This window comes from Serinus canaria, chromosome W (genome assembly GCF_022539315.1).
Source record: "Serinus canaria isolate serCan28SL12 chromosome W, serCan2020, whole genome shotgun sequence".
Lineage (NCBI taxonomy): Eukaryota > Metazoa > Chordata > Aves > Passeriformes > Fringillidae > Serinus > Serinus canaria.
Window position 1 is genome coordinate 6,190,102 of NC_066342.1, and position 21,878 is coordinate 6,211,979.

A 21,878-nucleotide genomic window follows, 5' to 3' on the forward strand; every position below is an offset into this window, starting at 1 on the left:
TCCTATGTGCTGTGAGTTTTTGGAGGATGCATATTCCAGATTACAGTCAGATTGTAAATCCTCTCTATCAAGTGACATGGAAGATAAATGATTTTAAGTGGGGTCCTGAACAACAAGCTTTTGAACAGGAGACAGTTCATGCAGTAGCCCTTGGGCCAATCAGGACAGGACAGGATGTAAAAATGTGCTTTACACTGCAGCCAGGGAGAATGATCTTTCCTGGAGCCTCTGTAAGAAAGCACCAGGGCAGACTTGAGGTCAACCTCTAGGTTTTTGGAGCCAGGGATACAAAGGATCTATGGGCTGTTACACCCCCAACTGAAAAAGAGATACTGTCAGCTTATGAGGGGCTTTGAGCTGCTTCAGAAGTGATTGTTACTGAAGCACAGCTCCTCCTGGCACCCTGACTTCCAGTGCTGGGCTGGATGTTAATAGGGAAAGTCCCTTCAACACATCAGGCCACTGATGCTACGTGGAATAAGTGGGTTGCACTGATCACATAGCAAGCTTGAATAGGAAACCCCAATCGCCCAGGAATCTTGAAAGTCATCATGAACTGGCCTGAAGGTGAAAATTTTGGACTATCGGAAGAGGAGGAGAAGGTAACACATGCTGAGGAGGCTCCACCATATAATCAGCTACCAGAAAATGAAAAGCGATACACTCTCTTCACTGACAGTTCCTGCTGTATTGTAAGGCTCCATTGAAAACAGAAAGCTGCCATATGGAGTCCTACATGGTGAGTTGCAGAAGTTATTGAAGGACAAGGTGGATCAAGGCAAGTTGTACCTTAAGGAGATTTAATTTTTGGGTGAGAACAGTCTGCAATGTTGAATTGTATAATACTGGTTGCTGAATGATACTGCCATTGTATGTCACAACTGCTGTGGACAATGAGGATGGAGTGTTCCAGATACACCAGTCCTGATGCAGCTTTCAACCAGCCAACGGCACACCAGCTCTCCTGCCCTGGGAGAAATCTAGGATGGATAGAACCTACAGTCATGGACTAAATGAACTCAACAGACATCTTGGAGGGATGGCCATTGACTATGGCAATGACACCTATGATTGTGCATATATGTGTGTGTGTGTATATATATATATATATATATATATATATGTATATATATATATATGGAAGGTGTAGGGGTGGATGATGTCCTGGTTCTGGCCAGGACAGGGTAAATTTTTACTGTAGCCAAGAAAGGGCATGTCTAGGACCCGGAGGCTATTCTATACTATCTCATGTAATTTTCCAGGAATGGGAAAAGGGGTCCTTTCCAGGTAAGGGTAGTGTGGCAGAGGTCAAGTATTGTTGGTTTTGGTTTTCCCCGTGCCGGCGGGGGGGAGTTTCTGCTCGGCTTTCGGGCCTTCTCGGTGCGGGGTGTCTCCGGTTTTGGTTTGCCGTGTGGGGCGGGTTGGGGGGGCTCTGTCTATCCCCTGTCGCGGCGTAGTGAGTTCTGATTCCCTGCCACTGCCGGCGGCACTTTTAAAATCTGCAAGTAGTGCTGCGCTGTTTAGGGCTAAAGGTCTGCGTGTCTTCGCTTCTTAACTGCGGTTTTTGGAAATAGGTAGTTATTTGGTTTTGTTTTCGGTCAGCGGGAGACTGTGCTGTGCCTTTTACATCTAAAATGGGCTCTAAGTTAAGCACAGCACAAAAAGGAGTGTATTATTAGATTGTTGGAATTTTAGTTAGCGGAAATGTAACGTTTTCTAAGGGAAAATTGAAACGATTTACAATGTGGCTTTTTCTACACTTCCCACAAATTTCTCCTGAACAAGTCCACAATATCCAATTCTGGGACAAAGTAGGGAATGAATTGATAACCTTGGGAAAGTCCGGGGACACTTCCTCAGCTAAATTTGTGTTTTGGAGTTTACAAGTTCAATCAGCCTTACTCAAACAAAGGTGTAGTATATGATATAGATAATTCATGCTTTGTAACTGTATAAAAATTGTAAGATCCAACCATGCCTCTGACCCCCATGGCCAGAAGCGGGGCTTTCTTTCTATTCAAAGATTTCCCGGACTCGCCCAGATAAAATCATGCCTATTAACGAATGAATGAGTCCTTCTAGGGCAATAAGCAGCCATTTCCCAGGAAGGTCCAGAACATTCAAGGAACTGCACCTGGAAGAGATTACATCGAGGACCGGTGACGTCCTGACTACAATTGAAAAGAAGACCATTTCGAGGAGCTCAGACAGCCATCCAAACCTATGGACTAACTTTTGTATGGGTCTGAATCTGTATAGTCCCCGTTATACATATGAAGGGACATAGAGAAATCTTATGTCATTTCTGCTTCAGGCGAAATAAACTGTATATATAAACTGGCTACCTGAAGCAGTTGGTGTGAAACACTGGGGAGACACTGACACTATGTCCGTCCGAACCAGGTTCACCCAGCGTCAAAGTCCGGGGTTGACACTGTCTTGGCTGTGGCGGTTTTATAATATTCTATCTGGTTGTCAATCTAAAAAAGTTATAAATTTTTTTTATAAATTTGGCTGCCGATTTGATCATTTACAACAAAGGGAAGTAGAGGAAAAGACACATAATAAGATATCTACCTCTGCTCTTCCTGTTTCTCCCCCCCCTAACTCTGAACCCTCTACCCCAAATCTTGGTATTTTAAAGAGAGCAGACTCTGCTCATGCCCAGGGAAGCTGGCTCCCCAAGCACTTTAAAATGCCTGAGTTCCCCTGTCCACAAAGTTCTGGCCAGACCGTGTGGAATTGTCCCCAAACTCCTGTGTCCTCTGCTCTGAAACCCAGAGCACGTGGTAGCTTTTCAGAGGGCAGTGACCCTCAGAATGTCTCCCAGACCCTAGGAGGCCAAGAAAATGGAGGATGCCACGTGGCACCATGCCATACCTGGTCTCCTTCTTCCCATGATTCCCCTAAGCATCCCAAAAATCTTTCCCCATCCCCCACCCCTCCTGATCCTCGTGATATCTTCCCTCCCCCCACCTTACCTGCCACTCCCTTAGCTCCGCCCCTCCACCCCTCCCTGAGGGTGTCTGCCGATGTGATGTCACCAGGTGTCCCTGCCCCCTGCCAGCCCCCTGTCCCTGCCCCCTGTTCCCACAGTATCCCCTGCCCGAGTTCCCATGGTGGGGGCATACCCACTGCTTGTCCCCATAGCTGCACCTGTGATCCCAATGCTTCTGATTCAAAGGATACAGAGCAGGGAACCGCAAACCCAATACAGGGTCCTACTTTCTCATTCGCCCCTGTTACATATCAGCATGCAGGGCAAAGGGGAGGACCCCCAACTGCTGATTGGAAAGCTTTTGGACAAGAAATGATGAGAGAAATCATCAAAGCCCACAGAGTATGGCCTATACAGCCCATACTTCCATGGCCTTTTAAATGCCGAACTGGGTAGGACTGTAGTAGTTCCACATTATTTAAGAAAGCTTTTTTTGTGCCTCATGACCTCTACAGAATTCAAATTATGGGAATTGGCATGGAAACAACAGCTAAAAGAGGGTCTCCCAGACTTGCATACTGATCCAAACACAGGAAAATATGCCAATGGCTTGCCAATTACCACTGAGCATCTCTCCGGTGAGAGCCAATGGTCTTTAGCCCCAATCCAAGCTGCAGTAATTCCTGTAAAAGCACTTGACAGAGTCAAAGATGCTGCTCAAAAAGCCTTCTTTACCCTCCAACCTGAAGGCCCATTCAAGCCATATAGTAAGATCAAGCAGCTACCATCAGAGCCTTTTTTGAAATTTGTAGAAAGGTTAACTAGAGCTATTGAAATCCAAGTTAAAAAAGAGAATGCAAGGGAAGAATTTTTAGAAGAAATGGCATTTACAAATGCAAATTAACAGTGTCGAGCAGCAATTTTAAGCTTACCTCTAGAACCCCCCCCTACACTAAAAGATATGCTTCTAGTCTGTAACAAGAAAGTGCCTCTGATGAGTGTAGCTGAAGACACCAGACCAAAGCTGCTGCCAAGACCACCACAGCGAATTGCCGTTGCCAGCCCTGCCTCCATTCCCTCAGCACAGCGGCACACTGGGCAGCAGCGAAGACCAGCAATGGTTGACCCCACAAAGCCATGCCTGCTTTGCAACAACCTTGGGCACTGGAGTAACCAGTGTCCCCTGAAAAAGCAATTAGATGAATTTAAAAATAGCAGGGGAGGAGAACTACAAGCGCTCCCAGGGGGTCAACAACAACAAAAAAACTGAATGGGGAGTGCTGGCCTGCCAGGAGCACAGACACAAAAAGAGCAGGCCAAGGGAATGAGGGAAGCAAAAAAGACCAAGCGTGCGGTAACATCCCTATTTCTCTAAATGAAGCAGATGCTTCAAGGACCACTTTTGCTGATCCAGTATCAGATGTGAAACCAAATAACCTTTGCTCTGACTTAAGCAAACCTGTTCTAACCCCTATTTCTGTCAATGAGCCTTTCAGATTGCAGCTGACAGAACCACTACACCTGAAAGATACTGACTGGCATCTTGTCTCCGTCAACCCACAACAGCAGGGTACTTGGCACCAAAATCACTGTAACTACATCTTCATTGGGGACACCAAACACACACCACAAGAGATAGAAATTGCTCCAGGAATGACAACGTTAGATCCTGAGCAATTCGTTCTCGGGCTGCACTGTGTCCACCCACGTCTGTTTCTTCCCAAAGGACAAATCGTTGCACAAGCCATCACAGTGCCGAGTTTACCTGAAGGCAACTCAAGTTGCCTTGAAAAACAAGGGCCCACAGTCGCCCGGGTCCAAGCTATTGGGAAGGACAAACCCAAAATGTGGTGTAATGTCAGTGAGGGTGGGGAGTCAAAACCCATTGAGATTCTCGTAGACACGGGTGCAGACTGCACAGTGATCCCAGCACAGGATTGGCCAGCACATTGGCCTTTGCAAGACGTGGCTGGTCACGTTCGAAGTGTAGGGGGCATGAAATTGGCAAGGCAATCCAAGAGCATTGTCCAAATTGAGGGGCCAAATGGAAAATTAGCAAATATAAGTCTATTTGTGCTAGATTATCCAGAACCATTACTAGGGAGAGATTTAATGTCTCAGTGAGGAGTCACAATTGATATTCCAGACTCCACAGGATTTTTGGGCAGCGGTCACTGAAAAGCGCCCTACACAAAAACTGAATTGGAAGACAGACACGCCAGTTCAGGTAGCACAGTGGCCGCTCAGTAAACAAAAAATAAAGGCGTTCGAGGAGCTAGTAGAAGAGCAACTGAAAAAGGGTCACATTGTGGAGACCATGTCTTCGTGGAACTCTCCAGTGTTTGTCATCCAGAAGGCTGACAAACAGAGATGGTGGCTACTCCATGACCTCCGACAAATTAATAATGTCATTGAAGATATGGGCTCTCTCCAACCTGGCATGCCATCCCCAGCGATGCTTCCCCAAGATTGGGAATTAGCTATTATTGATATAAAAGATTGTTTTTTCCAAATTCCCCTACACCCTGACAATGCACCGCATTTCGCATTCTCGGTCCCCACCATCAACATGGAAGCCCCTATGAAAAGGTACCATTGGAAAGTTCTTCCTCAGGGACTAAAAGTCTCGCCAGTGATCTGCCATTGTATGTCTCTTCCCTGCTGTCCCCAGTGCGTGCAGCCGCAGAAAAGGCCATCATCTATCATTATATGGATGATATCCTTGTGTGTGCCCCCAATGATGATTTACTTACCCACGCGCTTGACCAAACGATTGATGCATTGATTGTTGCAGGGTTCGAGCTCCAGGAAAGGAAAATTCAAAAGATGCCACCTTGGAAGTATTTGGGCTTAGAAATTGGAAATAGGACCATTGTTCCTCAAAAATTAGAAATCAATACAAAGATCAAGACCCTTGCAGATGTCCACAAGTTGTGTGGGTCTTTAAATTGGGTAAGGCCCTGGCTGGGTCTGACTAACGAAGACCTTTCCCCTCTTTTCAATTTATTGAAATGGGGGAGAAGACCAGAGTTCTCCTAGGGCTATTACCCCAGAGGCACAGAAAGCTCTAGAAAAAGTTCAGATAGCAAAGTCCACAAGACAGGCCCACCGATGTCAGCCTGACCTGCCATTCAAATTTATCATCTCAGGTATGTTTCCACACCTTCACGGAATCATTTTCCAGTGGGAGAAAAAACCAACACCTAAGGTAAAGGAATCACTTAAAAAGGACCAGGAACAGAGGGACCCTCTCTTGATCATAGAGTGGGTTTTCCTTAGTCACCAAAGGTCCAAGAGAATGACAGTGCCCCAAGAGCTGGTAGCAGAACTGACCCGGAAAGCTAGGACCCGGATCAGGGAGCTAGCAGGGTGTGACTTTGAGTGCATTCACATTCCAATTGAGTTAAAATTGGGCCAAAATACTAAGAAAATATTAGAACAATTGCTTCGGGAAAATGAAGCATTGCAGTTTGCTCTAGATTCCTAATCAGGACAAATTTCCGTCCATCGGCCTGCCCACAAAATTTTCTAACAAGTTTCAATTTACTCTGAAATTGAGAAGTGTTCAAAGTAAGAGACCTTTAAAAAAGGCTCTGACCGTCTTTATAGACGTATCCGGGAGATCCCACAAGTCTGTTATGACTTGGAAGGATCCTCAAACCCAGCAGTGGGAGACGGACATTGCTGAGGTGGAAGGTTCACCTCAGGTTGCTGAGTTGGCTGCAGTTGTTAGGGCCTTTGAAAGGTTCTCAGAACCATTCAATCTGATTACAGACTCTGCATACGTGGCAGGAGTAGTATCCAGGGCAGATCAAGCAATACTGCAAGAAGTGTCTAACATCGCAATTTTCGAATTGCTCTCAAAACTTGTAAAGGTTTTTCCCACTGAGAGCAACCATTTTATGTGATGCACGTCAGGTCACACACTAACTTGCCAGGTTTTAATCGCTGAAGGCAACAGAAGGGCAGATGCCCTTGCTGCGCCTGCAGAGATGGCCCCTCTCCCAAATGTTTTTGAACAGGCAAAAATCAGCCACCAGCTTTTCCACCAAAATGCATCTGGCCTAGTTTGTCAGTTTCACATCACTCGAGAACAGGCCAAAGCGATTGTGGCCACATGCCCCAATTGCCAACAACATGCACTCCCTACGATGAGCGCAGGAGCAAATCCAAGGGGGCTGAACAGTTGTGAACTGTGGCAAACAGATATAACACACATACAGTCATTTGGATGGCAAAAATATGCCCATGTTAGCGTAGATACCTTTTCTGGAGCAGTCTATGCCTCTGCCCACACAGGAGAATCATCTTCTGATGCCATAAAGCACCTCCTACAGGCTTTTTCTTTCATGGGCATTCCCAAGGAGTTGAAAACTGATAACGGGCCCACTTACAAATCCAAGGAATTCAAGAGCTGCCTGCAGCAATGGGGAGATGAGCACAAGACTAGCATCCCCTTGACTGGCTCAAGCCGTAGCAGAAAGGACTCACCGTGATATCAAAAGAGTCCTGGACCAGCAACATCAGGTCCTGAAAGTGGAACCTCCCCACATTAGGTGACCAGGGCACTGTTCACAATCAATTTTCTGAACTGTTCTTTTGACAGCCTGAATCCGCCCATAGTACGCCACTTTGGGGGGAGCAGTCAGATGTCAATGAAAGAAAAGCCTCCAGTCTTGGTAAAGGATCCTGAGACTTGGAAGACAGTGGGACTTTACAAATTGGTTACATGGGGACGTGAATATGCCTGTGTGTCCACCCCCTTGGGTTTAAAGTGGATTCCTTCCAAATGGGTAAGGCCCTACGTCCCCAAGGCCTCAGGGAAGTCTACAGAAGCACCCCAGGTTGCTAATGCTGCCTGGAGAAGGAAACGCTGCCCGCGTTCCCTGGAAGAAATTCCATTTAAGCCTCCTATCTGGAATAGTTTATAATATATGTTTGTCTTAAGTTCCTTGTACCAGTTTAGATCCCGCTGTTTGTGTGCAGTCTCGAGACACCATGACATTGAGTCTGCTCATCGTTCTACTTACAGTCATTCCACCAGCAATCTCCTGGATAGTCCCTCACCCCAAAGCAAATGTATAGACTATCTGCTCCTTCTGCACAACCATTGCTGTGAAGAATTTGAAAGTCTCTGCTGCCTCAACTTGCCATCGAAAGCAGAGAACATCCATGCCACGATTGACAAGATGAAAACCATGGCGAATGAAATCAAGAGAGAAACAGACAACTGGATGAGTGGACTGTTCAAAAGCTGGAGACTCTCGGGCTGGTTAGGATCCATTCTGAAATCTGCGTTTTTAGTACTGTTTATTTTAGTTATTGTTATTGCAGTTGTTAGCATTGGTTTTGGGCTCATCAAGCGCATAGTGTACAAGATAATTTCAAGCTCATCTTCCCCTCCTGAAGTCCACCATTTGGAAGCCCTTAGTGCTCCAATGGATGACATGGAAGCCTCAGCGGAAAACTGACCCTCCTGAAGAGGAGGAACCAATTTACCAACCATGGTTTGGCAAGCATTCTGCACCCCAAACCTAGTCCTCTTCATTTAAAAAAAAAGGGGGAGATGTTGCGGTGTGATGTCATAGTTTGTCTCAGGTATCCTGGTCCTTTCCCAGGTGCCAATCACCTCTCCTTCCCCCACCCTGACCCCTGCTGAGTGCTGTCTATCAACCTTGGCATTCCAGAAGGGTGTCAAGTGATTGGCAGAGTTCAAAAGATGCTCTGCATCCGTGGGGGGTCATTGGCCCACCCAGGTGTCCCTCGCACCTGAGACCTGCCCACCTTGCACCTGGTTTTTGGGATCCTTACCCCTTCCCTCCCCCTCTCCCTGGGCTTAAAAGAGCCAGCAACCATGAGGTTCAGGAGATTCTGTTAAAGCTGTTACAAGATTCAGAAGCCTGCCATTGGAATAAAACTCTGGATCAAACCCCTCTGGCAGAATCTCACTCCTTTCCTTCACTTCGCCTTAAAGCATCTGCACAGAGGTAAACTGGAGCTTTGCATGTCTGGACTTGTCTCTAGCGCCAGCTGCAGCAACCAGCATAGCCAGAGGTGTCTCTGAGGTGAAAACACTGCAGTTGCCGCCTTTCAGTCAAGCAGCAGAGGCCAGTCAAGCCGGACAAGTCCCATCTGGATATATTAGTAATTATTCCTATACTTTTGGTATTGATATTGTTGCTGTTACTGTTTGTTTTCTCATCTCATTGCTGTTTCTAGTAAATTGTTCTTATCTCAACCCATGTTTTTTAGCTTTTGTACTTCCAATTCTCCTCTCCATCCTGACACGGGGAGGGGAAGAGTGAGTGAGTGGCACATGGTCTGGGGTGTTTCAGTGGGAACACTAAATTGGGGAATACCACTCCTAAACCACAACAAAGGACTTAAGATCCAATAAAATTTCTGTTACATTTTTAATCACCTCACTTTAAAAGAGCTTTCTTTTATAGTCAAAAAGGGTTGTTGTGTTTATCCACAGTCTGCGATATATTACTCATTGTCTAATGAGTAATATAAATAGCACACAATTGGACAAACACAGTCTATATGCAATAAAGAGTAGTTCACAGTGTTGTCATGGAATATGATTACATTAAATTTTAAAGTTTTAATAAGACCAATATGGATACTTCTGTTAAATGGAAAAAACAATATTGATTTAACAAAGACCCTATTCTTAAACTCTAGCTATCACATGCCAAGTTAACATCTCAACTTTCATAGACTCTATATCTTACCACAGAACAATTTTTAATATACCATATATTTGGTAACATACTAAATCTTAGGTAGTTTACACACTACTATGCAATATAACTATATTGTGTTAAACGTTATTTATTCAAAGACCTTTGCAACAAACAAAAAGAATTCAACTGTGCTAGTGAAGTTCTGAACTTCTTTTAAGTTAAAATGTTTTAAAATGTTTGTTAATGAAAGAAGACAAATGTATGACTACCAGTAATCTGGGTCATGTAAGTTAGTTGAGCAACAGAAGAAAAAAAACTTGTTTCTTCTAAGCAGAAGAAAGAGATAAAAGGGAAATCTTTTTCTAAACCAAATGAAAAATAAATTGATGTTTTACAGATAACTGGAAATTAATTCTAACGATTTACTTAGGAAAGGTTGGAAATGTAAACACAAACAATTAAAGTATGCTAATGATATTGTATTTTAAATAAAAATATGAAACATATTAAAAATAATTAAACCATCTGTACTAGAAATAGTGCTTTATGATCAGTATTTTTCAATGAAAGATCAGAAGTTATGCTATCCAAGATTTCATCTTCAGGTATTGTTCATGCTGTTCATTCTAAGAACACATGTAGTCTACACTTTCATCTGCATTAAATAAAAACTGGCAGAATGCATGGTCTGAAGGATAAGAAGCCTTCAGAGAAAGTGGAAATAGATAATGTTTCTGAGGTTCTATTTTTCTTATGGCCAAAGCAGAAGCTGTAAAGTTTTGACTGAATCACTGTATATATAGAGATCAGAAAAATGTTCCCACCTTGCTTTCTTGATAAAATAAGAACTAAAAATAATTATTTTTTTAAATGTGTGGAAATAAATTTTTTTAAGTCTGGGTTTTAAAGCTAAAGGTACCTGTACATTGGCAAATCCACACGGTTGAGATCACTGAGCATCTGGTTGATCTGAGAAGTGTTCTGAAGCACAGCCCGAGCTGCCTGAGCCAGGTGATTGAGAGATGTGTATCTTCTCAAAGTCTGGGCAAAGGCACTTACAGTGGCAACCTATGAAGAAATCCATTTATCTTAACACATTGTATTATCAACCAATCTTCTGTTTTGTCTATTTTAATTCTAAAATTGCTGTAATAATTTATGAGCCCTCAGATATTGCAATTCACATATAATGGAACAAATACAGTTTTTCCTATTTTTTTTGGCAAAACAAAGTTATTTCCAACCCCATGGTTCTTGTCTGAAGTTTAACCTAAATATGACATTTAGCATAAAAGTTAAAATGCTGCTATTTTTAGATCTTGAATGACATCTAGTGTACAATTGCAGAAAGAGAAGAAAACTGCAGTCAACTTTGTTTACCTTGCTTTGTATCATTCTCTGTGGAATATTGTTCATGGCACTGGATAGCCAGCCTTCAAGGCTTTTTGCAAAATTGCGAATGGCCTGAGTCAAGGCACCTAAACATTAAAAAATAAAAATAAAATGAAAAGGATGGCAATGTGCCTCTCTTGAAACCTTTTGCATCTTCAGTATTTAAATATTCCACATTGAGAACTACTGCATTTATTGTCTCAGAGATTTATCCAGTTAGGTTTGGATCCCTATCATTACAAGAAGTATGTTGATAAGCTGTAGTAAGTTTAGTAGAGGGCTACTGACATGGTCAGAGAGCTGTAGCACATACCTTATGAGGAGAGGCTGAGGGAACTAGGTTTTTCAGCCTGAAATAGAGAAAGTTTAGGGTGGACCTAATAAAAGGCTTTCAATACCTACAAGGTATCAAGAACAGACTCAGCTTCTTCACAGTGATGCATGGCAGGAGGGTGATAAACACTGGGCATAAATTGAAAAAGAGTGATCCTGACTTGATAGGAGAAACTTTTTCACCTTGAGGACAGTTAAGCAGTGCCAATTCATGGCCCTTCATTGGACTCTCTTCAGTATGTCTCTTCTCCCCACTCTTGTACTGGGGAGACCAGAACTAAATACAGGACTCCAGGTATACAGCACTCAAATGGTGCTGAATAAAGGGGAAGGATCACCTACCTGGACCTACTGGCAACACTTTGTCTAATACAGCCCAGGATACCACCAGCCCTCTTTGCAGCAAGGGCACTCTGCTGGCTCATGTTCAACTTGGTGTCCACCAGGACCCACTGGTCCTTTTCTGCAAAGCTGCTTTTCAGTTGGTTGGCATGTACTGGCACGTGGGATTGTTCCTCCCCAGGGGCAGGACTTGACACTTCCCCTCGTTGAACTGTATGAGGTTTCTGTCAGCCCATTTCTCCATCCTGTCGTGGTCCCTCTGGATAGCAGCACAACCTTGTGATGCATCAACCACTCTTCAGTTTTGCGTCATCAACAAACTTGCTGAGGGTATGCTCTGCCCCATCATCCAGATCACCAATAAAGACATTGAACAGTGTTGGACCCAGTACTGACCTCTGGGGTACACTGGTATTTACTGGCCTCCAACTAGACTTCGTGCAACTATAACTATGGGATTATCTGGAGTGCTGCAATGGATAAATACAGAATCTTTGGGGGAAACAAGACAAAAAGGTGCTCTATATGAAAGAGGAGCTGCAATGCATAGAGCTTTGCCGAGGGATGGATGATAAGCCAGTTCAGAGCTTAAGGGTCCAGATTAGATTACATAACAACATGGGTGATGTTGTGGGTATCTGATACAGCCTACCTCATAAGGAAAAAGTAGATGAAGTCTTGTGGTGGCTTGACCTTGGCTGACTGCCAGGTGCTCACCAAGCTGCTCTATCACTCTCCCTTTTCAACAGAACAGTGGAGAAAAATACAAAGAAATGCTCATGGGTCAAGATAAGGGCAGGGTGATCACTCAGCAATTGCCATCACAGGCAAAACAGACTCAACTTGGGGAAGTTAATTGAATTTATTGCCAATCAGAGTTGGAGACAGATATAAGAACAAATCTTTAAAAAACTTCTTCCAACCCTCACTTCTTTCCAGGAACAACTTAACTCCCAACTCTTCTACTTCCTCCCCCCAAGTGGCCCAGGACAACAAGAAATGGGGGTTGCAGTCAGTTCATAACACTGTGTCTGCCTCTCCTTCCTCCTCACGCTCTTCTCCTGCTCCAGTATGGGGTCTCACCCATGGGAGACAGTCCTTTGCGACCTTCTTGAACATGGATCCTTCCAATAGGCTGCAGTTCTTCACAAACTGCTCCAGCATAGGTCTTTTCTATGGGGTGAAGTCCTACAAAAACAGACTGTTCCAGCATTTGTCTCCTCACAAGGTCACAGGTTTGTAAGAGACGGTCCGAAGTTTCCATATTTGCCTCACGACTGTCACAAGGACAGAGACCGGGACCCTGAAGACCCTGACTGGAGTTCTGGCCTGGCTGAGGTGGATGCTCGCCAAGTGATTGTTCGTAGCTGTGTTTACAGTGCCGCCATGGTATACTGCTTTCTAGCAGGGCCTGGCAAAGGAGCAACTCACCCTATATGCTTGCACCTGCTTCACGACAATAGCCCATGAATTTTCCCACCTCTTGGCCAAATGAACTTTCTGGGGTAACTTTGGTCGTCCCCCACAGAAAATCCTTCATCTATTTCACGACCACAGTGACGAACAGAGATTGAAGCTCCCTCCCAAGGACTGAGACCCTTATAATTCTGACACAGGGGCGCTGGCCTGACTGAAGCGGGATGTCTGCCAAGTGTTACCTGCAGATGTGGTCGCTGGACCAAGAAAACAATGGCTCTCACTCACTGCTGGGATTGACTTATCCTGTTTCAGAAAATGGACTGTCTGTACCTATTTTCAGTAGACTTATTCTTCACTGTCTTTTACCTGTTCCCCCCTTGACGGGGGACTATAATAGACCCCTGAGTTAACCAAGACCTCGAGACTCTCCCCGACGTGACAAGGTGGATCTATTGGCTGGTCCACAAGGATTTCCTCTCTACGTCTGGTAGCTATACCACTTTCCCCTTTTTCTCTCTCTCTCTCTATCCTTTATCTCTTTTCTAATCCCTCTATCGCATTTGCTGTGGGCACTCAATAAAAGGTGCATTTGTTTTGATTAATACTGAAATCCCCTTTGTGTTGTTTTTTGCCCTCTGAGATCAGTTAACGAACCATCACAACCCCTGCTTATACAAGTGGATTGTGACAAGGTTCCAGCAGAAAACCTGCTCTAGCATGGGCTCCTCTCCACGGGACCACTGCTCGTGACAGGACCCTGCTCTAGCATGGGCTCTCTATGGGCTGCACGTTCCTTTGTGGTACACCCACCTGCTCTTGTGTGGGATCCTCCATGGGCTGCAGGGTGACAATGTGCTTCACCATGGTCTTCCCCATGGGCTGCAGAGAAATCTCTGCTCCAGCAATAGGAGCACATTCTCCCCTCCTTCTTCACTGACCTTCATGTCTGCAGAGTTGTTTCTCTCACATATTCTCACTCCTCTCTCCTGGCTGCTGCTGTGACTCATTTTTTTACTCTTTTTTAAAATATGTTACCACAGAGATGTTACTAATGTCTTTGGTTTAGACTTTGGCCAGTGGCAGGTCCATCTTGGAGCCAGTTGAAAGTGTCCCTTTCTGACACGGGGACAGCTTATGGTATCTTCTCATAGAAGACATCTCTGCACCCCCCACCTCTACCAAAAGCTTGTCATGTAAAGCCAATACAGGTCTCCTTCAGGTACCTGGAATAAGTTTCATGTTTACAGGCTCCAGTTTTGCTGAGGGACTTGAACAGCAGAGCTGTCCCTATCTGCTAGAGGGACAACAAAGCAGAGCAAAAGCAACCCAAGAAGACAGTTGAACAGTGCAACTGGTCACCCAGAGAGCTTTGTGTAGCTTCCATCCTTAGATGTTTTCAAGACCTGATAGGGTAAAGCCCTGAACAAACAAGTTTGAATTCAGCATTGACCATGCTTTGAGCAGGAGGTTGGACTAGAGACCTCCTGAGGTACCTTCCAACTTGAATTATTCTTTGATTCTATATTATGTAACAATTATTTAGTTTCTGATTTAACAAACAGAACTGACCATTTCACCTAAGACCCCTTCCAAAAACTTATGATCAGCAGTGAAAATTCTTTTTGGCATTCCTACAGGTACATCAGTAACTGTAACAACTGTTTCCTATCTCCTGAAAACTTTCATAATGAATTTTCTTCCATAAATTTTTTGCCTTAGTGCTTTTGCTTTTAAAGAGCAAAACCCCACAGGAAACAGAAATTATTGCACTAGTTCAGTTTCCTCAAGTAAGCTTGAAGTACCCTGAAACATTGCCAACATGTTTTTCTTTTAGTTCTGAAGAACAAAATGCAATGTACAATGTTCAACGATGGTATCGATAAGGAATATATAAGAATGTATTAAACAAACAAGGTAGGATTACTCATACTGGTGTGAAAATTTGGTGGTGGAGAATGAATGCTGCTGCAGTAATAAGGAAGAAAAACACAGAAAAGGGAAATATTACTATCTATAGGTGATTTTGGTTTTACTACATCTAAGAAGAAACAGTGGAAATAAACAGTGAATTTTGTTTGAGGCAAAATAGCACTTTTGGTAGAGTAAGAATTAATTTCTCATGGAAGTCACATAATATGATAAATGTCCTTTTTCAGACTGAGTAATTGATGAATCCTGTAAATAAAAACTTCTTCTAGTAAGTTAGCCAATTTGCTTTAAAAAGAAAGAAATATTTTATATTTTAAAGCATTATTTTCTTCAAATTTATAGGGATAACTGGTTTGTGTAACTATCCCCAAATGTTAATGCTCATCTGAAATTTAATTTGGACTTATAAAACTTCTGAATTGGCTCTATGGAATGGGCTTTTTCTTTTTTCTTTCTTGAGGTTTCCAGGCAAAGAGCAAACACTCTGTTTCACTGTTGATCATTTAACCCGCATGTTTCTAAATTAACATTTTTGTATGCACTTGCTAATTAACAAAGCATTCGCTCATGTTTATTTATTACCTGCAGAATAAAAAAAAAAAGCTCATTCAGATAGTTTGCAAAGTGTTACTAAACACACATTAAATGATACAGCAAAAAAAGTTAAAAGGAAAACGTATTTTTGTATAAGCCTTCAAAAAGCTTGTGTTTCTCATCTGAAATATTTCTTCTACATAAATAACAAGATTTTGCAGTCTTTATGGTATTTGTAATTGCTGAAATTGACAGATACAACATGAAAAATATCTTGAACATAACTTCTCTGTCTGGAAGAGGAACTCCCAAACAAGTTTGGTGCTATCCATCCTGTCACTTGTGAAGAGATAAAAAGACCATTCTCAGGGGAAAGGATCTATTGCCATTAATACACAGTGGATCTGGTCTTTTGCTAGAATCATAAGATAATAAATTTTACTCCTGACTGAAGTATAAAATGTTTGGACTCTTCTTAAACAAGAAATGTGGCTTTTTCCCCACACAGTAGTTTTTCATTTATTTTGTGGACACTGAAATGTTTTCACAAAAATTTCAACTAACCAAATTTTACTTAGGGCTTGCTTCTCAAAAAGTTTTCTTCACTATTAATTTATTTTATGGTAATATTTATAAGGAAGTTATGTGAAAGAGTAGGTTTCCCCAAATACTTGTCCTAGGGTGACGTTATGATGCTTGTATCCCCAGTTGTTGTTCTGTTTATGCTGGATATTATGTTCTGTGCCTTCAAGACTGGCAGGACACAGAGATGGGGTAGTACATAGTGTGGCTTCTGCTTTTTGCTTTGCTCTTGCTTTTTGCTTCTGCTCATTAGTTAGTTTTGCTAAGCAGTCCAAATTTTTCCCTGGACTGTTTTTCCTTTCCCTTTTTTGGAACTACTCAAACCTGCTCCAGACTGGGACCTGGGAAACACCAAGAGTTTGCACCTCATGGCCTGCAGCAGCTACCCCAGCGCCAGAGGGACTGATAACAGAGTGACCACTCCCAAGAGAGACTTTCTGAATTTGTCAGTGAAAGAGTGTTGTCATCTGGTATTGTTCATTTTGTGTGCTGGGGGGTGCTTTGCCTGTTAAATAAACAGGTTCATTCCACTTCTCGCTGAGGAATCCTTCCCAAACCAGTTGGGGGGAGGGGCCCCCTTTGGAGGTTTTCTCCCAAATTTGCCCTAAACCAGGACATACTGAAAATCGTGAAAAGAAAAAAAGATGAAACTCGAAAATAGAATTATCAGTTTGCATCCTTACAAAATTAAACACATTTTCCCTTTTTTTTTTTTTTGGCCAGCTGCTGTTGGTACCTTTCTGATTATCCAGAAAAAAAGAAACCTGCCTATGATGGGGTATTTCTACAAAGCAGTACTTGCAAATATTTTCCTGAGTTGCTTTCTACAGCATAGCTAACAGAGGCAGACAACAGATGCAGTACTTGTGTCAGAAGAGAGAACAGCATTCATGTCCTCAGCAATGGTGTTAATGTGTCACTGAGTACCACCTCCAGCCATCAGAGCAACTATCCCTATAAAGTCAGAGGTCTCAATCCAGACCAAACTTCTGAGGGAAGATGCAGCTCAGAGTACAGCAAGTGCTTGGGGTCTCTTGCTGAGGCTGAGGCAGAGGGGGATGGTTTCCTTGCCTGCAGAAGGTGTGCAGTGTAACAGGACCTGTGTTGCCAAGGAAGTGCAGGAAGAGGTCAGCAGACTGTGCAGTATCAGAGAAGGTGAGAGAGATCTAGTGGATCTTTTTCAAGACCCTGCAGCCTGAAGTCTCAGCTATATTGAAGGAGAATCAGGTGGTCTGTGCTAATTGGATTAGGGAATAGCAAAGGCTGGAAGCCTATGACTTCTGGAAACAGAAAGGAGTCTCCTGCTTCACCTGCATATCTCCAACAAAGAACAGATGCAGTACCCTCACAGCAGATGAGGGTCTGGGAACTCTGTCCAAGAGCTAGTTAAGCCCGAGCCATTCAGCAGCACCAGAAGGAAGTGATAACTGATAATGGGAGACTCCATGCTATGGGGATTGGCGCCCACATCTGCCAACCTGACCTGCTGTGCTGGAAGATTTACTGCTTGCTGGGGGTTGGATCTGGGATGCTGAGGTGATGCTGACAAGGTTTGTCCAATTCTCGGATTATTATTCCTTGCAAATCTTTATGTGAGCACCAATACTGCCAGAGGAGACCTGGAGCAAATAAGTGTGACTACATGCATCTAGAGGCAATGGTCAAGGGTATGGGGGCCCAAGTAGTTTCCTCATTGGTCTTTCCAGTGAAAAGCAAGAGCTTGAAGGGGAATGGAAGTATCCTGTGGGTCAAGAGTTGCTTGCCCAGCTGGCAATGACAATTGACATTTGTATTTTATGACTATGGGGACCCTTCTTTAAAGATTGAAGACTTGGAGATGGGATCCACCTGACCAAGTGGGGCAAAACCATCTTTACCAACAGGCTGGCCAACCTGGTGAGGAGAACTTTAAACTAGAAATAATGGGGAATGAAGATGATGACCCACAGTCAAGTGAAGGAGTAATGGAATGAGTTGGTAAGCAGAGTGTTATGGAAAAGAGAGAGCTTGTAATTGGCAAAACAGAGCTGAAAAGGAGACACTGCTGGACCAAATTCTTACAAACAAGGAAACTTTTTTTACAATTCTTACAAACTGTTGGTGATATGAAGGTTGGAGGGAGTCTGAGCTGCATTAACCATGAGATGGTGGAGTTGAGTATACTGAGAGGATGGAAAAAGGTAAATGGCAGGATAACAACTCCAAATTTCAGGAAAGCAGACTTTGGCCTGTGCAGAGACCTGCTTGGAAGAATCCCATGGGAGACGGTCCTGGAGAACACTCTGGATCTAGGAGACCTGTTTGATATTCAAAGATCACCTCCTCCAAGTTCAAGAATAGTCCATCACAATGAGCAGGAAATCAAGCAAACATGACAGGTCTGCATGGATGAACAAGGAGCTCACAACTAAACTCAAACATGAAAAGGAAGCACACAGGAGCTGCAAAAAGGGGCAAGTGACCCAGGAGGAATGCAGAGACACTGGCCAAGTATGCAGAAATGAGGTTAGGAAAACCAAATTGGAGTTGAAACTGAGGAGCAACATTAAGGGTTTCTACAGGTACATCAGCAGAAAAAATTAAGACCAGACAAAACGTGAGCCTGGTGCTGAATGGGGATGGGGAACCTAATGACAAAGGCTGAGGTACAGGATGTCTTCTACACTTGAGTCTTTACTGGTAAGGACTACCTTCAGAAATCTGAAGCCTCTGAGACCAGAGGAAAAGTCTGCAGCAAAGAAACCTTCTCCTCAATAGAGGACGACCCAGTAAGGAAAACATTTAAAAAATTGGAGAGGCATAAGTCCATGGCCCTGATCAGTGCACCCATGAGTGCTGAGGGAGCTGGCTGATTTCACTGTGAGGCCACTCTCAATTATCTTTGAATGGTCATGGTGATCAGGGAAAGTTCATGAGGACTAGAAGAAAGCAAATAACCATGTCCCTAAGCACCACATCTATATATCTTTTAAATACCTTTTAAAAATGACCAGAACTTGTGGGTCCCTAAGCCCTCAAAGAAGATTCTGAGGGTAGTCTGCTACATATCTCCCTTAATAGCTTAGTTTGCTTTCTTACAGTCCAGTGTAACAACTCTACTGATGTTTTTTTCTCACTACACTGAAAATTTTAAACTCAAACATTCCATGATCATAGAATCATTAAGATCATTGAGTCCAACTGTTAATCACTGTGGGCAGAACAGCCACCAACCATCACATCTCCCAAGAGTCCTTCTCTAGTCACAAACAACAAGTCTAGGAGGGCATCTTTCCTAGTTGGCTCACAGAGTACTTGTGACAAGAAGTTGCCTCCCACAAACTTCAAGACTTCCTAAGCCTGCTCGTCACAGCAGGATGATATTCCCAGCTGATGTCCGGGAAGTTGGAATCTCTCATAAGGATGTGGGCTACTGATCCAGAGATTTCTCTTAATTGCTTACAGAAGAACTCATCACTGCTTACATCCTGGCTGGGCGATCAATAATAAACACTCACTATAATATCTCCTTTGTTTTCTATCCCCTTAAGCCTCCCTCAGAGGCTCTCCACCACATCACTGCCAACTGTAAGGGCTGTACAATCAAACCTCTTCCTTACATATAGTGCCACATGTCCATCTCACCTGCCCTGCCTATCCCTCCTAAACAGCCTGTAGCCCTTCATCCCAGCATTCCAGTTGTGGGACTCATTCCAGCTAGCAAATATAGCACTACCTGCTATATCAGTTAGACATACACAAGTCTATGGGATTTGATGGGATCCACCCAAGGTGGAATGTTTTGGAGCAGATCACCCCTACAAAGAGGGGTCTGGACAGGCTAAATTGATGGACTGAGGTGAATTGTATGAGGTTCAGCAAGGCCAAGTGCCAGGTCCTGCACCTGGGTCACAACAACCCCATTCAGCACTACAGGCTTGGGGAAAAACAGGTGGAAAGCTGCCCAGTGGAAAATGACCTGGAGGTGTTGGCCAATAGCCAGCTGAACATGAGCCATCAGTGTGCCCAGATGGCCAAGAAGGCCATATATCAGAAATAGTGTGGCCAGCAGGACCAGGGAAGTAATTGTCCCTCTCTGCTGGGCACTGGTGAGGCCACACCACAAGTACTCTGTCCAGTTGTGGACCCCTCACTACAGGAAGGACAAGGAGCAAGTCCATAGAAGGACAAGGAAGCAGGTGAAGGATCTAGAGAGTATGTCATATGAGGTGTGGTTGAGGGAGCTGGGGTTGTTTAGCCTGGAGAAAAGGAGGCTCAGGGGTGATCCTATCACTCTACCACTACCTGAAAGGAGGTTGTGGTGAGGTGGAGCTTGGCCTCTTCTCCCAGTCAACTAGCGACAGGATGAGAGGGCATAGCCTCAAGCTGCACCAGGGGAGGTTTAGGCTGGACATCAGGAGGAATTTCTTCACAGAAAGGGTTGGTAACCATTGGAATGGACTGCCCAGGGAGGTGATGGAGTCACCATCCCTGGAGGTTTTAAAAAAAAACTGGATGTGATACTTAGTGCTATGGTGTAGTTGACAAGGTGGTGATTAGCTAAATGGTGGACTCAATCTTAGAGGTCTTTTCCAACCTAAATGATTCTGTGATTCTGTAATAATATTTATAACACACAGATGTTTTGGTATTTCCCAAGTCGAGCTTACCCTAAGTCAAGGACTTTTTAGTATCTCATGCTCTGCTAGTGAGGTGCACAAAAAGCTGGGAGGAAGCATGACTAGGACAGGAGACCTGAACTGGCCAAATGGATATTCCACTCTATAGAAGGTCATGCCCAGGATAAAAACTGGAAGGAGTTAGCTGGAAGTGATCAATTGCTGCTCAGGGACAGGCTGGGCATCGGTCAGCAGGTGGAGAGCAATTGTATTGTGCATCACTTGTATTTCTTGGGGTTTATTTTTTTTCTCTCTCCTTTTCATTACAATTACAATTATTGTTATCATAATCATTAACAATATTAGTATTATTATATTTTCATTTGTTTCAATTTTTAAACTGTTCTTATCTTAACTCACAAGTTTTACTTTTTTCTGATTTCCCATGCAGCTAGTGGGGGAGAGAGCATCTGTGTGGTACTTTTTTGCCAGCTGGGGTTAAACCACAACACCATCTAAGTGGCCAGAATATTTTGGGGGACTGTATCAAAGGCCTTACATAAATCCAGGTAGATGACATCTGTAAGCTCTCCCCTTTTCCACTGACGCAGTCACTCCATTGTACAAGGCCACTAGATTAGTCAGACACAATTTGTGCTTGGTGAAGCCATGTTAGCTGTGTCTAATGTCCCCCCTGTCATCGATGTAGCTTCCAGGAGGATCTGCTCTGTTAAGGAAACTACCCAATCTGGCCATACACGAGACTTCTTAGAGGCACCAGCTCAGGCTGTTTCCGTGCTGATGTGCAGTGAATAAATTGCTTTATGGAACGAGACATCTGAGATTGCTATGGGAAACCTGGGGTCGAACTGGTAAGGAAACCTGGTCTGACTACATGTGAGTGGGGTGTGCAGGGGCTCCCTTCAGCTCACTGGAGCCACCACTGCAAAGAGGCTTTGGTCCCAGCAGTAAAGTCTCTGACATTTGGTGTGTTACAGCCAGAGACTCTCCTGAATGGTAAGACTGGGAAGTTTCCTTTACATGCTCCATGATTTTACAGGTAACAGGTGAGGCCAACAGGTCGGTAGTTCCCAAAAGCTTGTTTTTACACTTTTTAAAAAT

General features: G+C 43.8%; 1 protein-coding gene across 4 annotated transcripts in view; it reads right to left on the reverse strand.

Moving 5' to 3' along the window:
• Positions 1-21,878, reverse strand: part of LOC103824681 (transcription factor RFX3-like) — a 207,544-nt gene that overhangs the window by 46,614 nt on the left and 139,052 nt on the right. For 2 of the 4 annotated variants that reach the window (XM_050986369.1, XM_050986370.1), the window contains 2 exons: positions 11,008-11,105; positions 10,547-10,695 (listed from right to left, as the gene is read on the reverse strand). The exons of 1 other annotated variant lie outside the window; for it this stretch is intronic. In XM_050986369.1, coding sequence (XP_050842326.1) covers positions 10,547-10,695; positions 11,008-11,105 — 247 coding nt within the window. Of the gene's footprint in view, positions 1-10,546; positions 10,696-11,007; positions 11,106-14,311; positions 14,337-21,878 lie in introns of those variants that run through there. One more of the 4 variants, XM_050986372.1, reaches the window with a different exon arrangement.